The 18,735-nt window shown below is 49.5% G+C and overlaps 2 protein-coding genes and 1 non-coding gene across 5 annotated transcripts in view; 2 read left to right on the plus strand and 1 right to left on the minus strand.

Moving 5' to 3' along the window:
- The window catches only part of UBTD1 (ubiquitin domain containing 1), a 48,609-nt gene extending 31,064 nt beyond the window's left edge, over positions 1 to 17,545 (minus strand). Inside the window, exon 1 of one of the 2 annotated variants that reach the window (XM_074373821.1) lies at positions 16,949 to 17,545. Coding sequence is in view for 1 of the 2 variants with exons in the window: in XM_074373820.1 (XP_074229921.1) it covers positions 16,949 to 17,018 (70 nt within the window). In the remaining variant the exon portion in view is untranslated. The remainder of the gene's footprint in view (positions 1 to 16,948) is intronic. The other variant, XM_074373820.1, reaches the window with a different exon arrangement.
- On the plus strand, positions 11,459 to 11,531 carry TRNAV-AAC (transfer RNA valine (anticodon AAC)). Its single transcript has one exon. It is a non-coding gene; the product is annotated as a tRNA-Val (tRNA).
- A 305-nt stretch (positions 17,546 to 17,850) lies between the features above and the next one.
- The window catches only part of MMS19 (MMS19 homolog, cytosolic iron-sulfur assembly component), a 29,003-nt gene continuing 28,118 nt past the window's right edge, over positions 17,851 to 18,735 (plus strand). For both annotated transcript variants that reach the window (XM_010971107.3, XM_045507520.2), the window contains exon 1: positions 17,851 to 18,007. In XM_010971107.3, the coding sequence (XP_010969409.2) occupies positions 17,896 to 18,007 (112 nt within the window). In that variant the 5' untranslated portion in view covers positions 17,851 to 17,895. The remainder of the gene's footprint in view (positions 18,008 to 18,735) is intronic.

Genomic DNA, 18,735 nt, shown 5'->3' on the forward strand with positions numbered 1-18,735 from the left:
AGGATGCAGGTTTCATCATTTCCCCTTTTCCTGGGAACTTTGAAACAAGTGCTCCATGGTTTTCTCTGTGGGGACCAGGCCAAGGAGGCCCACACAGGGGAGAAATCACCTTCCAGCTCCACTGTGAAATGTACATGGGTTAAGCCTGCTCACATCCCGCCCTTCCCCGGCTGCCTCTTCCCTTTCTCCTGGAGGGAGAGCTCAGCCACAGTCCTACACACTGGGCTCCACGCACACACAGCACCCGTGGGGGAATGCTGGGAGTCGGTGGTGGGTGTGTGTGTGTGTGTGTGACTAATCTTAGACCTCATCGGTCATCCAGGTACCCCCAGGCTCAAGTTCCAGACAGGCGCCATTCTCAACTTTGCTCCAGGGAACACGGAGTCAGCAGCAATGTCATCGGGGAGTGGGGGCTGGCTGCGGGAAGGAAGGCTCCCTGACCCTGCAGAGGGGTCACCGTGCAGGCCACCACACAAGCAGCCACAGTAACAAGGCTGCCTGCATCTGTACCAGGCTTTCCTGTGTACAAAGCATTGTCCTGTACATGACCTCTGACCTTCCCCACATCTCTAGAAGGGGACTAGGCAGTTATTGTTCCCATTTTGAAGATGAGGAAGCTGAGCAAATTGGGCAGGATCACAGTTCCCAAGAAGCAGAGCCTGTGGGCCCCAGAACCATTCCCCAGAAGTCTCCTTTCGTTAGCCTGGGACTTAATGTGTTAACTATACTCAGTTCTCCAAACCTAAAACAAGTACTCCAGCAGCCCTGCTGCCCCGTAAGGCTAACAGTTTCTCTCTTTCAACAAGCTTCCCTTCCCCAAGTCCCCAGTGTTGCCAGGCCCTCTCCAATGTTCCCACCCTCTGCCTGCCACACCTCTGGCCCTCCTTCTGCTTTGGTCAACCTGTCACCCAATCCTGTGGATACTTTCTTCAAAGGGGCTTCCACTCCCAACATGTCAGTGCAGAACTTTCCCCTCCTGCCTGAGCACTGTGGCCCCCTACTTGGCCTCGCTGTCTTCCACCATGCCCCATCCCTTCCCAAGCCATCCTTCTCATCCTTTGAGTCCAGAATACCCTCTCAAGTCCCCAGTGTCCCCTAGTGGCTCCCCATCACCTCCACACCCTTGGTCCACAGCCCAGCTTTCACGGCACCTTTCAAGCCTTACCTCTTACTGCCCCGGCCCCTCCCTAAAACCTTGCTTCAGCTCAGGCTGGTCCCCCTTCCTGCACCCCTCCTCCTATATTCCATCTTCAAGGCTCCTCTCCCCTGCGTTTTCAAGCATCCCCTGACTTCAGGAGATATGAGGAGATCGTTTCTTCACACCTGCTCTGCCCAGAGTTCTGAAAGGGGCAGCTCCGCATCCTATGTGGTCAGGCCTCCAACCTGCTGCCTGTACCTGGGTGGTCCCATGACCCAGAGAAGCCAATCCACTGACTGCCAGAACTCGGCATTGGTGTGCTCAATGGAGCACACAGAATAAGCCAATGAGTAAGAGAAGGCCAGGTCTACAGAGAGGGAAGCCAGGAGCAGATGCTCAGATGCAAGCAGATAGGCCACCGGCCCCCAGAAGACTCCATTCCTGACTGTTCTCCAGGCCCAGCTCCCATGAAGCCGGCTGCCTCACTGTAACCCTACCAACAAGCTTTTTCTTCCTGAGCTAATGTGGAGGGGCCCCTGTTCTGTGTAGAACACTACCTCCACCAACCTGGGGACACTGTTCCCTCCATCTGACAGCCCCAACTGGAGGAAACGTCCACTCGGCAACAAGTCGGCTCTGCCAAGGGTCACTTCTTTTCTTGTCTCCCTGTATGGCTCATAAGTGTTCCACATACACCTGTTCTCACCCTGGGACTGGAGCTCCTCATCAGGGGCTGGAGGAGCAGCCAGCTTTGGAGCTGTCGTGCAGCTCACAGGTTCCCCTCTTCTGGAGCTGCACGCAGTCAGGAGTGGCCCCACAAGACATATGTTGTTGAATGTGACCCCATCTCCTGGCTGGAGCTCAGTGGACCCAGCTGGGCCACCTGGACCTGCTCCCCTAGGAATGTGGACTCTGGACTGGGAGAGCTGAGTCCCTCTGAGTGTGACTGGACCTGGAGCAGGAACACTTGGGACTGTGTGTGCTGAGGAAGGAGGAAGCCCAAGGAGAAGCAGAGTTGAGGGAAAGAGGGAAAATCTAACAAGGAAGGTTCTCGCAATCCCTGCTGAAGGCCAGGCAGCAATCCTGCAGTGGGGTCCGGCGCACCCCCTCAAACCCTGTAATTAATCACCTTTTGTGCTAAAGCTAGACTCAGCTGGTTTCTGCGACTCGAAATCAAGGGGTCCTAACAGAGCTGGAATCTCCCTTACACTTCTCCAGGAATATAAAGCAGGTGCTCGACAAACAAACTTGCTGAATGAAGGAAAACTGGCCCCAGATTCCAGCTTTCTAATTTCTGCCAAAGGCACCACCACACTCTACAAATACTCCACATATCAAGTGTGTAACTCAGCCTCAGGCAACTTGAGTTAAATGCACTTTCCTTGCCTGAAGTGCATTATATCCTCATTTTCATCTCTTCTTTGGGACAAATCAGCACTTAGAGGAAAGGCAAGCGGGAGCAGGCGGGAGAAAAACAGCCTGTGGCAGTGCAGGCCAGCACGTCAAACTAGATCTGCAAACTATGCTCCCCTTGGCTGCCCCCTACCTCCAGAAACCTCTGCCCCGAGATTTCTGTCCCTGTTCTCCTCCACCCGCCACCCCGACAAGATCTACCCAAGATGACCATCAAAGTCTCTAAGATATCACAAAGTTTCCACCCCTACTGTTGCATCTTTACGCCAGAGGCCATCATCAGACCAGACCCACGAGTCCTAAGGTTAGAAGAAACCTCAGAGGGTCATCTTGCCTAGTGGTTTTCAAACTGTGTGCTTGGTAGGACCCTGAGACTTCAATGGGACCTCTAGGGGCCCCAGTCTCCCCAGTGGCAATCCATACAGCACCCATTTGCTTGTACGTATCAAGCTACCTTGTGAGCTTATACCTGAAAGGGTTCCAGTGCTTTAAACAATAGTACAAAACTCCTGTTCCTGACCTTTATCATTCAGATGAGGAGCCAGAGATTCATGGGCGGCAGGCCACTCAGATGCCAAGTGGCAGAGCTGGAAGAGAACTCTGGGCCTTGAACTCTCCCCGCTGCCCCTCTCCCTAGGTAATTCTTTAAAAGGCTCACTTGGGCCTGGGTGGGGCCAGAACCCGGGTCCTATGTGGGTGAGCACAGGCTGGGGAACTCAGAGACAGTGCTGAAGACACAACACAGAGTCCACCGGATGGGCACTGAGTCCCAGGTGACCCTGCCCGCATCAGCGGAAGGGCAATGCTAACCGGCCCGGACAATATGGAGCTGTCCTGATGCTAGTCTTCCGCTATATATAGTTTCTCCCCTGAAATGACCTCATGCAGCAGCAAAGCTTTGTGGTGTGGCAAAATCGGCTGCGTGTCCCCAACTCCATGGAGGAGAACTGTGCTGGAGAAACTGGATGGTAAATAGGAAAGAGAGGAATTTGTGAGGTGGGGGTGGTGTAGGGGGAGCAAGTTTTTGAGACAACTCAGGAGGAATTTTTTTCCTTTGACCCCCCAGGCAGCAGCAGTGAGGAGTAAACCTGAGACTCTTGTGCAGTGGGTAATGAAATCTGAGTCCCAAGTCTGGGCTAGAGGAGCCCCTGCTTCACCACAGGCTCCAGTCCTGCCTGCTCACAGAGGCTGGGTGCCTCTTCCTGAACCACTGTGTTCACTGTACCCCAAGTGTAGGAGGCAGTAGAGGTTCCCTCCGAACTAAACTCCTCACTTACTGTTTGAGACCTTCCCTAACCTTGGTGTACACAGCCAAGTTGATTCTACTGCCTAAAAAATAAAAAAGAAATTCATCAAATTGTACATCTGAAATATATGTAGTTTACTGTACAGAAATTCAATCACAATAAAGTTGTTTAAAATTTTTTTTTAAGAATTGGGGAAAAGTTTTAAAAAATAAATTAAAAATTAAAAAAATAAAGACTAGAAGAATAAACACCAAAGAATGGGGACTTTCTCTGGGTGGTGGGAGTATGAAGGAGATGCTCTTCTTTGGGCTTTCTGGTATTGTTCACATTTTTCACGTAAATACATACTACTTGGGCAATAAAGAAAATCGTATTACTTGCCTCTCTCCAAACTGCGCCCCTTACTCAAGTCACTAACCCTTCTATAAACTTTCCTCACTTACCAATACCTGCCCTATCCAGCCTCAACTCTTTTTAAAGTATCTACACATTGCCTTTGTCTCTACTTGTCCACACTGCATGGTTTAGCCTTTGTCTACACACTATCTTGCTTGAAATTGTATCATACCTCTATTTGTCTTTGCTCCCTCCCCCAGATAGACTGTAAGCCAGCAGGGATGATGAGACATACATGTATAATGTGCACACACAGGAATGAGGCAGGATATACAGCCTGGGTTAGGTACCAGGCTATATAGCCTGGGTTAGGTACCAGGCTCCACTTCTGACTGTGCAGGGCAGACCACAGACCAGTGGCCTGACCGCTCTGAACCAGTTCCTCCAGCTGAATTCCTTACTTATGCCAATTCTCTTCTAAAAGGTAAGAATGGATTCTGAGCAAGTCTGCCAACCCCAGAGATTTTAGGTCATTTCACCTCTAAAACTGAGGCCCCAGGCCCTGCCTACAAAAGGGGTCCCCTATCAATCCATACCTGAACCAGCACTGGGTGGTGGGCCAGACACATGGAGAACAGGGCCCGTAGGCTGCAGTCTCACCTTGGACACTTCTCCTGGGCCAAGGCCCCTGGCATAGACACATGCCCAAGGAATGGTGCTGCCACAAGTAGCAGAGTGAGCATCTCTGCCCGGGGCTACAGGAAGAGTGCTTGATGGCCAATAATGAACCAGACAGCCAGGCCCTGGGTCTTCCATGGGACACGCGTTAAAGCAGGATAAAGCTAGGCTCAGCTTCAGATAGGAGGGGTCAACAGCAGATAAAAGGGTCTAATGTAGCTTTCCTTCTGCCTGTGGACTCCAAAGGCTAGTCCATTCTGTTCCCCAGGGAGCAGGCCCAAATAACAGTGCACTCAGCACATGGATGCTTCAAAAAAAATAACTGGGGTCTTATAAAAAGCCATAATAGCAGCAAGTTCCTAGTCAAATTAGACCTCCCTTCTCCTCGGCCATCAGCCTGGCACTGGGCACAAACAGGAATATCACCGTGGGCCAGACACGGCTGAGTTCTGGGTTCTTTGAACCCTAATGTGACAGCCCAGAAGGAAGAAGTCGAAAGAGCAAACAGAGAAGTCAACCTGAGGCGTCAGCACTGCCGTGCAGAGCATTGCCAGCTATCTAGGGACTGTCCCCTCAGTTCATGGCACTGTGTGTCATGAGCCTGCCCACTGGGGTGTGCCCATGTGAAAATGGGTTTGGAAGAAAATAAAAAGAAGTCACAGAAGCTCAGTATTCAGCCCATCACACCATGAGCTCCTTAAGGAAAGGAACTGTTCATGCTACGTCCCGTGCTTAACACCGTGGCCAGGACAAGACGCGGTGAATATTTAGAGGCAGTTTTCCACAGTGGTTAAGATACAAGCCCCCAGGATACAACTACGAGGATTCAAATAGCAGTTCCCCCACTTCCGTGGGTGAAGGTCTTAACCTCCTGGAGCCTCGGCTTCCTCATTTGTAAAATGAGGCAATTACGCCTACCTGACGGGCTGATGTGAAAACTGAAGGCAGTGATGTCAAACACGTAGTAGGGTGCCTAACACACATGGTCATCACCACATAAACAGGACTAATTCAGGGACGATGATTCCTAGAGCTGCTGTGAGGGTTTGTGAAATGAAACGCTTGGGCCATGTGACAGTCTATTTTGGGGGAACAGAGCACATTAGCTAAGTGTGTGAGAAAAAAATCAATGTCATGTGCAATATCCCATATTACAGAGGACAATGTGGTCTGTTTAGCAGACACTGCATGGGGGGTGGGGAGAGGTGGAAGGAGGGAAAACCCATGAAGGCTGTCACAAAGTGCACTTTCTGGCACATTCAGGATATGTAGTGCGAGAACCGGCAGGAGACTATTTGATAGTCACGGGTGGCAATGACGTCAGTAAACCAGCCATACCTGTTTAGAGCCCAGTGAGCCCTCAGCTGAAATTGACAGTGAGGCAGGTATTGCATGGAAGGAATGCAGGGCTGAGAATCAAAAACAGTGGTCTGGGATCCAGAAATCTTCCACTTCTCACTGTGTGACCTGCACACAATAGTTACCATCATGGAGCCTCTCCCCTAAAACGAGGACAACCTCACTCTCAGTACATCACCAGGAAGATCAGATGAGATGTGTATAAAGTCTCTACTGCAGTGCCTGCTGCACTCAGTTGCTGCTCAATAAACTGCAGTATGTAATAACTATAAAACAACTGTTTTTCAATCTAGTTGTAAGGGGCTGTGTATCACGTGTGGAAAAGTGGCTCTGATGTGGATGTTTATCACGTTTCTTGGAAGTTCATGGAGGAGAGCCAGCAGACCCAAGTTGAAGACGGGCCCCAGCAAACGGAGGGCACTCCCAAGTCTTGAGCTACCAGGCAAGAGATGTTTGCATCGGCTCCAAGATAGCCCAGAAAAGTAGCCACTGGTCATTGCCGGGAATCAGTAAGAGTGTAAGGGGTGTCGCAAGAGAGCTGTAACTAACAAGAGGTGAAGTTCACAAGTTTCTATGATTTCACATTTTAAAAATGGAACTAGATTCTAGGTTATCTCTGCAATAATATCACTCCTGTGCAACTTGCTTCCTAGTTGCTTTCCTGAATGAGTGAGTCACAATAAATAAACAGCCAGGGTACACAGCGGAAGCTAGGTCTTGTATATGAACTTCACTGGCCATGCATCTCAACTTGGGGGAAGAGGAAGGCTGGGGTCAGCTGCCTTAAATAGGGTGCCAAGCATGGTGACAACAGTAAAAAAAATAACAACTACCATTTACTGAATATTTTAAAATGTCACAGGCATCATTCTAAGGACTGTATGTGCATTAACTCATTTAACCCTCATGATAACCCTATGGAGTAGGTACTGTTATCTTCATTTTACAGATGAGGAAAGTGAGGCCCCCCAAATTCAAAACAAATTGCCCAAAGTTACACAGCAAATGAGCTGGAGGAGCTAGGATAATAAAATGCAAATGAATACTACATTAATAAAATATTTGTCATAACTGTCAATTACCTGTTACCAAAAGAAAAACTCAATCTTACAAACATCCTCTTTGAAAGACCTCAGACTTTGCAAATCAAAAGAAATTCATGGTCAGCCCTTGCTATACATTCTGACTATACAGAAAGGGCCAGAGGGTAGCCAGAATCAGACTTCCCAGGCGGGTCTACGGGAGGCTATATGCTCCCCTCCGCAAAACTCTGGGCTGAACAAGAGTCAGTAGAATACAAGTCCCCAAAGGAAGACTCAACTTTACTTTGATTACTGTCATTAATGACCCACTACCATCACTCCCTAGGCATCTGCTATATGTGAGCGCTGCACTGATCACTTCACTCACTTTACCACATATAATCCCTGACTACCCTGAATGGTCAATTCCTGTCCCCATTTTACAGATGCAGAAACCAAGGCTCTGACCAGAGGCTTTCTCACCACAATGAGAAAGCAATGGGGCCTCTGTCTCTCTGCCACTTATTTGTAAACAACCCTGGGCAGCTTAACATCCTGAGTCTCAGTATCCTCATCCATAAAATGGGAAAAATGATTCCTGCCCTGCCAACCTAACAGGATGATTGTGGGGATCAAATGATACATACTATTTGAGAAAGCACTTTGAAAACTGCAAAATGCTGAGCATAGCAAGGGATCGTTAGTCTTACTAATTACAAAGAGTGACACCTGATCCTGCAAGCACTTTGCTAATGTGACGCTGGTGCCTCTTTTCCCTTGGGAATTTGAGGATAATTCAAAGTCTGCAGAGCCAGGGCACTCTTCTCCAAGTCCCTGGCATCTGGGAATTAGGAAGTGAAGGTTCCTTCTGGGAGAAAAGGGAGAAAACAACGATATTTGCATCCTGTTCGTGTTTCTCTTCAGGAACACTATCTTGACTGAGATTCTACTGCTTCCACCACACTCAGCCCTCAAAAAACAGTTAACACGAGCACCTGCTGTGTGCAGAGTACTAGGTCCAGGATGACGGACTCCCGTAACGCCTAGATGTAGAGGCTGTAGTCTAGGGGCTAGGGAGTGACAGGAGCGGGGGATAGTGGAGAGGCTACAGCCCTTGGAGCCCTGCAGGCTTCACAGGCACCGACCTCCCAGATTCTTTGCAGGGGGGTGGGGGGCGGCAGCACAATGGAATGAGCACTGGAATTCGAGTCAGAGTACTTAATTTGAGTTCCAGCTCTGCCACATCACAGCCTCATGACCACCAGAAATCAATTTACATTCCTAACCATCAACTTTCCCCCTTGTAAACTGGGTAGAAATGTTCCCACTGGCAAAACAAGGGAAATCAAAGATGACTGAATGGTGATGGTGAGCACGGTGCCTGAAGGTACTCAATAATAAACTCTTATTTACAAAACAAAAACCACGTGCTCTCTTCCTCCCATTCCTGCCAAGGTAAACTATACAGTGCCAGAAGTTCAGTCTTGAGATCAGGCCAAGCTGTTTACAAGCTGCATGGCCTTAGGGAGGAGACATTACCTTTCTTAAGGCTCAATTTCTTAGTAAAAAGGTGATAACAGTATCCACCCATAGGATGGTTGTGAGGATTAACCAAGATAACTGCAATGTGAGGCTCCTGGCTCCTGGTAGACACCCAGCAAAGGTGAGCTGTTGCTAACTGCATCTCTATGTGCCCTTAAACGCAACAAAATTCCAAGTCCACAGTCTTGACTCTAAGATCCAAGCTGCCTGGTAAGTGTCTGGCTGCCTAGGTTTGGGCTCCGGTGCCAACCTCCCAGAGGAGACAGGTACAAATGAGGAGCCATCCCCATCCCCCTACAACCCCAACCCCATACCCTGCAGAAAGGTGCTCCAGCCCTTTTCCTGACAGGTTCCCCTTTCCCAGGGCAATAACGGACACAAGTTGAGGGGCTGGTCAGAAATGTGGGGGCACACTGAGCTCGGTCCCCGTTCCTTGTGCGCTCAGGAAGCAGGGAGATCTTGTCCCCGACAGCTTAGAAAGTAGAACATGGCCTGGAGCGGCAGACAAGCTCACCATGTTGTCATGTCGCTCTAACACTCCCTGCCTTTTACCCATCCCTAGTGCTCCCATCTGAACCATAGTCCTGCATCTCTTGCATGCAAAAGCGGGCGCTCAATACGAGCAAGAGAGCATTAACACTCTCTGGGAACCACGTAGATTATAGTAACAGAGAACTGCTTTGCTAAACTGTAAGACACCCATCCGTCCAAACCAGCCATGGACCACATTGTTAGAAACCCAGAAGCAAGCCAGATTCTGACTGACCAGAAAAGATGTCACAGAATCTACCCTCCTGGACTTTCCTCTCTGGAGGGTCCCCTAGGCTTCACTCTGAGCCCATCTACTCTCTCTATTCTAACAATTTTAACCATCTCAGCCATGTGTTTCCCCAGGGAATTGGAGGGGCTGCTATTTGAACCCAACAGACAGGATCTCAAGGAGCGACCACTATGGTCAGATGACTCTACACACCCATTGGGATGGCTATTACCAAAAAGACAGAAAATAACAAGTATCAGTGAGGATGTGGAGAAATTGGAACCCTTGTGCCCTGTTGGTAGGAATGTAAAATGGTGCAGTTGCTGAGGAAAACAGTACAGCAGTTCCTCAAAAAATTAAACATAGAATTAACATATGATCTAGCAAGTCCACTTCTGGACACATACACAAAAGAACTGAAAGCAGGGACTCAAACAGACACTTGTACACCCATGTTCATAGAAGCATTATTCACAATAGCCAAAGGTGGAAGCAACCCAAGTGTCCATCAACAGACTGAATAAGCAAAATGTGGTATAGACAAACAATGGAATTCTTCTTTAAAAAGGAAACTGACACATGTACAATATGGATGAACCTTGAAGCTATTATGCTAAATGAAATAAACCAACACAAAAGGACTAACATTGCATGATTCCACTTCTACATGGTACCCAGAGCAGTCAAATTCATAGAGACAGAAAGTAGAATGGTGGTTGCCAGGGGCTGAGGGAGGGAAGAATGCATGTTTCATGGGTACAGATTTTCAGTTGGGGACGATGAAAAAGTTGTGAAGATGGATGATGGTGATGGCTGCAAACAATGTGACTATACTTAATGCCATAGAACTGTACACTTAAAAGTTGTGAAAATGGCACATTTTATGTTATGTATATTTAACCACAATTTTTTTAATGGTGGGGTGGGGAGAGAAGTGACGCTGACTACCAGGGAGAAGACAGAACAACAATTATAGGTGTAAACTTGAAACCCAAAAGCACAGCAGCCAGGACCATACAGTCTGGGGCCCACTGCCCTACAGTCTCAGAAGCCCAGGGGCCTCACACTGTCATGAGCACAATAATTGATCAGGCAGGACGGGCTGCTCTCATTCAGAGCCCAGAACAGGGTTCAAGAGTGCCTCCCCACCAATACCACTTGGGACCTCGAGGCAGGCCACTGTGTAATGGGCTCTCCCTCAGCGATTTACCTTCTGCTCACCACCAATTCATCCCCACCTTCCTTCAGAGATAAAGGCCTTTGAGAGAAAGAGGCTTTCGTGGTCCCCACCTCAACCAAGCAGGTGTTTTATACAGACAGGTACAAACTCAACACCCCCGAGTTGCAAAGAGGAGGTTATTCATGCTCAGTGTACTTTGCTTGGAAGCATATCATCCGTTTCAGAAAGATTCCCATCCAAAAATAGTTTTTAAACATTTCCTTTATAGTTTTGCTCTTTAGAAAGAGTAAGCTTCAATGATCTGGGGAAAATCACTGGCTATGGTTTTTGTGTGTAAAAATCCTAGAGCTTTGAATAATAGAAACTACATAAGTTCACAAAGTCTCTTTTCATCCAGGATCTCGCTTGATTCTTACAGTCCCTCTGGGAGGTGAGCAGGGTAGCAGTCATCCCATTGTACAAATAGGGAAACTGAGGCTCAAAGAGATTGAGAGGCTTGTCCAAAGTCTCTCAGAAGCACAACTCAGAAGGAGCAGAGAACTAAGGCCTTATTTCCCAACAATGCCAGATGATGCTCTAGGTTGGGACCTCACATTTAAGCAGAGCATACAGCCATGCAAGTAATTTTTAAAACAGTGTTGGTTTATTTTATCCCCATAACATCTCTCTGAAATAAACTGGAAATATCATATCCTCTTTTTTTTTTTTTTTTTGAGATGATCAACTGAGCAAAAAACAAATGACTTGACCAAGATCACCTTTCAAAAAAGTGGCCAAGAGAGGGGAGGGTATAGCTTAGTGGTAGAGTGTGTGCTTAACATGCATGAGGTCCTGGGTTCAATCCCCAGTACCTCCATTAAAATAAATAAATAAACAAACCTAATTCAACCTCTTCCCCGCAAAAAAAGAAAGTGGCAAAGAGACTAGACCCCGTATACACTTGCACATGATCACTTCCCTATAACTTCTTGACCTTAGCACACTCGAAACTTAAAGGAGCCCAGGCAGTTTTTATATAGGTTGCACCATATTTCTGTGAACTTGGCAGGGAGTAGATATACCTTTTATTCTCTTTTTAATAGCTAGAAAGGAAAAAGAGGTTAAAGAAATCTTTAAGTTCCTTTTCAGCTCTAAAATTCTATGATTCTAAAAATTCCCCAGCAAGTCGATTTGATGGGTAGAGAGGCCTGGAATCCACATCACCCGCCTTCCTGCCTCACAGTCTATCAGACTACCCCATGCTCACCCCTTGAGTTAATGACCATGAATCCCATGTGTACCTGGAAGAAGGCCCACTCTTACATAGATACACACATAAAATGACAAGAAGGTGCTACTGCTTGGTTGGGACCCTAATAAGGGGCATCACTCTGTCCTCCTGCTTCAGCCCCAGTATCTCCTAGCAAGAGGCTCCCAAACCACAGAGAATTACATCCCAGGTATTCGAGAACTTATCCAGGCTTGGGGCAAGACAGAAGCCAGTCCCAGGAAAAGAACTCCACATTGAGGTTGCAGTTAAATCCCTTCACTAGGATACGTGCCCTAACACCCACATAAGACGAGAGAGCGATCAGGGCTGCTCATTCCTGCTCTTCTACAGACCTTACCAACGCTGTTCTACACACTAACTTCATCCAACAAATATTTATAAGGCATCCACTATACACCAGGCACTGCTCTAGGTGCCATGGAACAAATAAATCTCAGATTGCACGTAGTAGGGGAGATAGCCAATGTCAGACAGTGGTAAGTGCCCCGGAGAGAAATAAAATAGGGAAAAGTGGTAGATAATGCTGAGATCAGGCAGTGGAGGGAAGGGGACCATTTTTAAAAGGATGGCCTGGAAAGGCTTGACTGAGAAGGAACTGAGTCACGTTGGAGGAGGAGAGAGAGGGACCCATTCCAGATACTGGGAGCAGGGTGGGTGTGGGTGGAACAAGGGATGAAGAACAAGAGATGGTTGAAGAAAGGCAAGGTGGTGAAAATCCTATCCTGTTTTGTAGGCCAATACAAGGACTCTGAATGGGACAGGGAGTGAAGGCGTAACAAAATCTGACTTACAGTTTACAGCATCACTCTGGCTGCTGTGATGAAAATAGTCTGTCGGGAGACAAGGGAGGAAGCAGGAAGGTCAGTTAAAAGGCCGACAGAAACTTAGACTAGGGTGAAAGTGGTGAAAATGGTGAGAGTCGGGTTCTGGATATATTTAAGGCAAAGTCAACAGGATCTATTGAATAAGTGGATGCAGGATGGAGAGAAAGGGAGGAGTCAGGGATGATGCTAAGAGTATTGGGGGCCTGAGCAACTGGAAGGATGAAATCACCATTAACTGAGATGGGAAAGACTTTAGGAAGACAGGAAGTGGGGGTGGGGGTTCATTCTGTTTTAGACACGTTAAACTGAGAAGCTTTTTAGACATTAGATGTGTTGAGTAGGCAGCGGAATATAGAAAGCTAGAGTTGCAGAGAATGGGCTGAAATTATATATGTGGGCATCACCAGTATATATAACACATAATTGTATGTGTTATCATACAGGATCTTCATGTATGACCATACATAATTTGTATCTTTACTGTCTGCTCCCCCCTCAAACTGTAAGCTCCATGTGGCCAAGGACCATGTCTGTTCAAGCCAGCAAAGTGCCTGGAACTCAGTAAATATTTACTGATCAAATGGAGAAGTTGCCCAATTACTCCCTCAAGAATAGCCATAGCAGCCCACACAACAAGAAATAGGCTCTCTTGCAACCACAGTGCCAAGCCCAGCCAGCCCAAAACGGGGCCCTCGGTCTGTCCACCCCGAGCTTGAGATTCCAGAATGCAAGTGGATATGCCTGGCATATCACAGATATTTGGGTTTCTGCCCTGCCACATGCTCAAAGGGTGGAGCTAGGCAAGAGACCTGCCTGTTCTACCACCTTTACTTCTCCCTGGGATGGCCAAGGGAGGGGCTGCCACACCCACTTCATGGGCAGAGATAGCAATCTACCCAGGGTATAGGTATGGGGTATAAAAAAAAAAAGACTGATAACCACCAAACTGAGGTTAACTATATCAGAGATGAGAGGACCACCTAATCCTTCTAGCAAATGCTCACTCCCTGAGCAGTGGGCATTGTGTCTCTGCTTCACCCATCAAGGGACTAGGAAGACAGAACTAAGGCCAAAGGGTGACATAACAAGGCATAATATTTCAGCTCATTAACTTTCTGGTTTTGAACAACTGCCTTTGTGAAGATGATAACAACAGCTCTAATCATCTGGTATAACCCCCTCCCTTTCTGAGATATTGAAAGTGTGACCCAGAGAGGGTTGACGACTTGCCCAGGGTCACCTAGCTACAGGCTCAGGACTATAGGCTGGGTTTTAGTTCTCTCTTGAGGGTTTCTTCCCACTACAGCAGGGGCGAAGGAAAGGTCAGAGCTACAGTAGGAACCAGGCGAGTTTTAGGCATTAGCATTACCATATAAAACTATGTCCTCGTCAAAGGGTAAACTGCAGATGTTACAGGAATGCCAGGTATATGCTGTGAAGTTAACAGGGTCCCTTATACCAAACTTGTCATCCTACCCAAGAACTCCTCCTTGGCTTTGGACTTTATGAATAAAGCTATTCATAGTGGGACCCACAGAAGTGAAATAATGATACACTAGTAGGTTAAAAAATTGCAGGTATATAAAAAGAAAAAAAATGTAGATACATACCTCAGTAAAATATTTATGTGAAAAATTTAGATGGTAGGAAAAGTTGGGTTAACTTTCTAAAATCAACAGATATTAAGTTCTTCCTCTGTACAAGTCATTGTGCTAAGTGCCTAGCGTGTGTGTGCGTGTGCCTGTGTCTATGTGTATGACCATATGAGTGAGAGAGAGACACACACACGTACAAGGCATTCAAGGCTTGCAATGTAGTTGCTGATATAAGACTGTAACATCAAAGAAATGACTAATAATATGGAGTAGATAATTGTTAAGTAAGTGGCATAATGCATCTGCAGTTCTCAGAAAGAGCAATCATGTCTACTGGGGGGCAGGGAGATTTGTCAGGCAAGGTGCTTCTAGAAAGACAAGAGATTTGAGGTACACCATGAAGGGAAGAAAGGCTCTTGATAAAAAGGGGGAAACGGCATGAGGAAACACAGGTGGCCTTAATGTCAAGGAAGGGAAAGAAATCATGCCTTAAAAGGAAGGATTGGACCTGAACAGCTTCAAAAGTTAAAGTTCTTGTAGAAGTGGGAGGCCCAGAAAGATTTCTGAACACAGGACTATAGGGTTCAGAGCGGATTAATTTAACATATGTCTTCTGGGGCACCACTGTGTACAGGCATTGGATGAATAACTGAAGATGAACTTGCCTTTAGTAGGGAACTAACTTCAGCCTGGGAGATGAGTTGGACTTGAGGTGACAAGGGGAAGGTCTGTAAGACCTGCTGAAGGAAGAACCAGCAGGTCCCAAAGATTGACTCCTTCAGGACATGGAGGCAAAGAATGTTAGCAGAGAGTTCTTCAAAGCATAAATTTAGGCAGCTGAAAGAATGGAAGAGTAAAGGGAAGCTGGTTGAGAGGAAGAGATGCAGAGCTGGTTTTAGATGTGTTAAAACTGAGGTTAACTATATCAGTGTCCAGTGGGCACTTAGATACATGAGTCTGTTGGAGAGGGAATAGCTGAAGATACAGTATACGGATCTTTCCAATGGACAAAGACTTGTGGGGCTGAGTAAGATTTCTCTGGGAGGGAGCATGAGAAAAAAAAACGGAATGTCAAACTGAACCATAGGTGTGCCTACACCTAGGAGGTGATGGTGTGCAGGAGTGATCAGAGAAAAAACCAAGATAGTTTAATGCCAAGAAGGGAAAAGCTGGGGGGAGGGGGGGTTTCAAGTGGGAGAGGGTTGTCAACAGTAAAAAGTGCTACAAATCAATTATGTGGACTAAGCACATAAATAATAAATATTTGTTGAATAAATGAATGAAAGGAAGAAAGCCATTGGATTTGAGAGTCAACTTTTCTCAGTCAGAAGAATGACCAGGGTTGCCTTCAGACAAAAGGATTGCGATGTTAAATTTTATCCTATCCTCCCTATAAAAACATGTTGCTTCTTGTACAAGTCATCTTGTCCGCCACGCAGACATCCTTCCCTGCTTCCCCCATGTTTCCCCTCATCTTCCCTCCTAGTTTCCAAAACCCAAGCAACACACACCTTGGGTGTCAAAGGAGACAGGAAACTCCAACTAGAGTTTCTACTTCATTAACAACTCTGCCTCTGGCTCCTCTTACATAAAAGAATACGTGGCAATTGAGTGGAATAGGAGACTGCGTTCTAGCCCCAGCTGTACTACTAACTAGCTGTGTGGCTGGGGAAAGTTGCTCAACCTCTCTGGATCTGGGCTTTTAATAGACAAGAAGAGGAAGATCTATCTGGACTCTAGACAAGCTTCGAAGGTCTCTTTCAGCTCTAAAGTCTACGATTTTATCATTTTCAGAAGGTCCTTGCAACACCCTCAGAGAAGGAAGTGAAGTGAGTACAAGACCCGGGGAAACGACCGCCAGACCTCTTACCCAGGCGAAGCGCCAGGATAGGAGGAGTGTACCCAGAAAGTGAGAAGGCGCTGCCGGCCCTCGCGGATCACCAGCGAGAAGATCCCATTCCCAAAGCTGGGAAGGATCCCAACAACGCGACTGCGATTCCCGCCCGCACCCACCTTTCCTAGACCCCCTGACGGCCGAGAGGCTCTAAAAAGCCCTGCGGGAGAAATAAAGATTTCTTTCCCAGAGTCCTGCGCTGCTTCTGCAAGTCGGATTCCGGCAGACACGATCTGCAGCCCGATAATGACACAGTCTTTGGAAGGAGCGACTTTCTCGCCTCGCTCGCTGCGAGTTCTGGGGACGTCTGGCCGCCCGCGCCGTGCCCCGACGGGCGGGGGTCCGACCCCAGCCCCGCTGCCAGGCCAGCGGCGCCCCGGCCAGGGGCCCTCCTCCCCTCCGCCGGCCCCGCTGCGGTCTGCAAACATTTCCTGCCCCCGCCCCCGCCCCACCCGGAGCTTCCCAGTTGGAGCGAGTTGGGCTCGCAGCCGGCTCAGCGCTCGCAGTTGCCCCAACTCGGCTCCCCCGGCCACCAGGACTAGGAAGGGTGTTCCTCTCTGGCTCGGAGCAGCCATCGGGGAAAGCCAGGCGCCAGGAGCCGTGGGAGGGCGCTCGGGAAGCCTAGCTCTCGGGCAAGAAGGGGGACAACTGGCGGGGAGCCGGTGACCCTGCTCCCTTCCCTGTCGTTACCTGCTCGCTTGCGGGGGTGTCCTGGGGCGGTCGGCCTCTCCCGGCGCTGTCTCCCCACGCAGTTGCCCATGCTGGCTCCTCAGCCGGGCCCCATGCACCGGAGGCGGCGGGCTGGTCGGTTGCCCCGCGCTCCTGTCCCGGACGGCGGCGTCCCGGGTCAACGGCTCCTGCCGCCAGGCATCGGGCGCTCCCTGATTTCCCCCGGGGGTGCGCTCTACCCTGGCGCCGGCTTCGCCTCAAACTTTGCGGCGAGGGGAGAGAGGGAGGTGGCCGACTCCCCAGCACAGTCCCAGGTGGCCGGGCCAGGGGGGCCCGCGACGGTGCCCGGCCGGAGACCAGCTCCGCCGTTGGGGCGGAGAGAGGGGGCGGGCACCGCTGCAGCTACTCCTCGCTCGTTCGGGGCTCCCAGCTGGGGCCAGCCCCCCGGAGCCTGTCACTCACCTGCCTAACCCCGCCCCAGCCCGGCCCCGCTCCCAGCCGCCGACTCGCGGTGCCCGCGCAGCCGCCGCCGTCCGCCCCAGGTGCGCATGTGACCGACGGCACCGCCCCCTCGGGCCGGGCCTGATTTTCTCATTGGTTTCCCCCAGGGTGCGTACCGCCCCTCAGCCCCACCCAGCCAGGTGCCCGCCCCACCGCCCGTCTCCCGGGGAGCTGGGCCGGGAATTATTCGCCCTCAATGGTCCCCGGCTGCGTGCCCAGCAGCCGCCTTCCCTCCCAGAGCCACCGCCCCGACTCCAGGCCCCACCCCTTAGGGAGGAACCGTCCCATCCCTCCCATCCCTCCCATCCCTCCCTGGAACTGTCTGGCCTGGAGCCGGCAGGCACGTGATCCGGGGAGCGCCCCGCCCCCTCAGCATTAGCCAGGCGATTGGCTCAGGAGGCGCGTGCGCTGAGAGGCCCGTCCTGTGCCACCTCCCACTTCCCCTCCCACGGTCTCTAGTTCCCGTCATGGCTGCTGCCGCCGCTCTGGAGGCGGTGGCGCCTACGGGCGTCCTGTGGGGCCTCGTGCAAGACTTCGTCATGGGTCATCAGGAAGGCCCTGCTGACCAAGTAGCTGCAGGTACGGCAGACGGCGCCGCGTGGCTTCCGCTTGGGGGCCTTCAGGAGGGAGCGGCCTCAGCACAGGCGCCGGGCGGGAAGGGAATGAGGGACAGCAGTGACTTTGAAAGATTGGTCCTGGGCTGGTTGTGAGCACCGCGTGCTTAAGAGCCGTACCAAATTGCTAATCGCTTGCAGTCTTCCTTAAAGCGCTCTTACGCCCCTCATCTTGGTTTATAGCCACCCTGTGCGCCCGCCGAGGTTAGGAGAATCGTTACCATTTTACAGATGAGAAAACTGAGGCCCAGCGAAGGCAAGGAACTCGCAAATCAGGCAGCTGGGGAAACTGGGACTCGGACCCAGGCCCTCCAGTTCAGAATCAGGTGCTCACGCCACGAAAGCACGTTGTTTCTGGGAGGTTGACCTGACAAGAAACATCTTCAGCGGCATCAGAGCCAGTCGCGTGGCATGTTGGGAGTGGCCGGGAGGCCGGATTTCTGACTGGCTGTAATTGGAAGGAGGAGGAAAGAAACCAGCCTAGGGGGAGTTTGCGATGTTGTGCGTATCCTTTCCCTCCGTTTCTTGTTAAAGTTCTTGATTAATCAGCTTCGTGACTTTTTTATGTTGTGTTTGTTTTTAATCTTTTCCCCAGAACTCCAGTTTACTGCTTTTGACGAGTTTAGGTATCTCTTAGTTCTGACAGCTTATCTAAGATTTGAATAAAACAAATTACAGATTACCTTGGAATTC

The sequence above is a fragment of the Camelus bactrianus genome, chromosome 11 (assembly GCF_048773025.1).
Source record: "Camelus bactrianus isolate YW-2024 breed Bactrian camel chromosome 11, ASM4877302v1, whole genome shotgun sequence".
NCBI lineage: Eukaryota > Metazoa > Chordata > Mammalia > Artiodactyla > Camelidae > Camelus > Camelus bactrianus.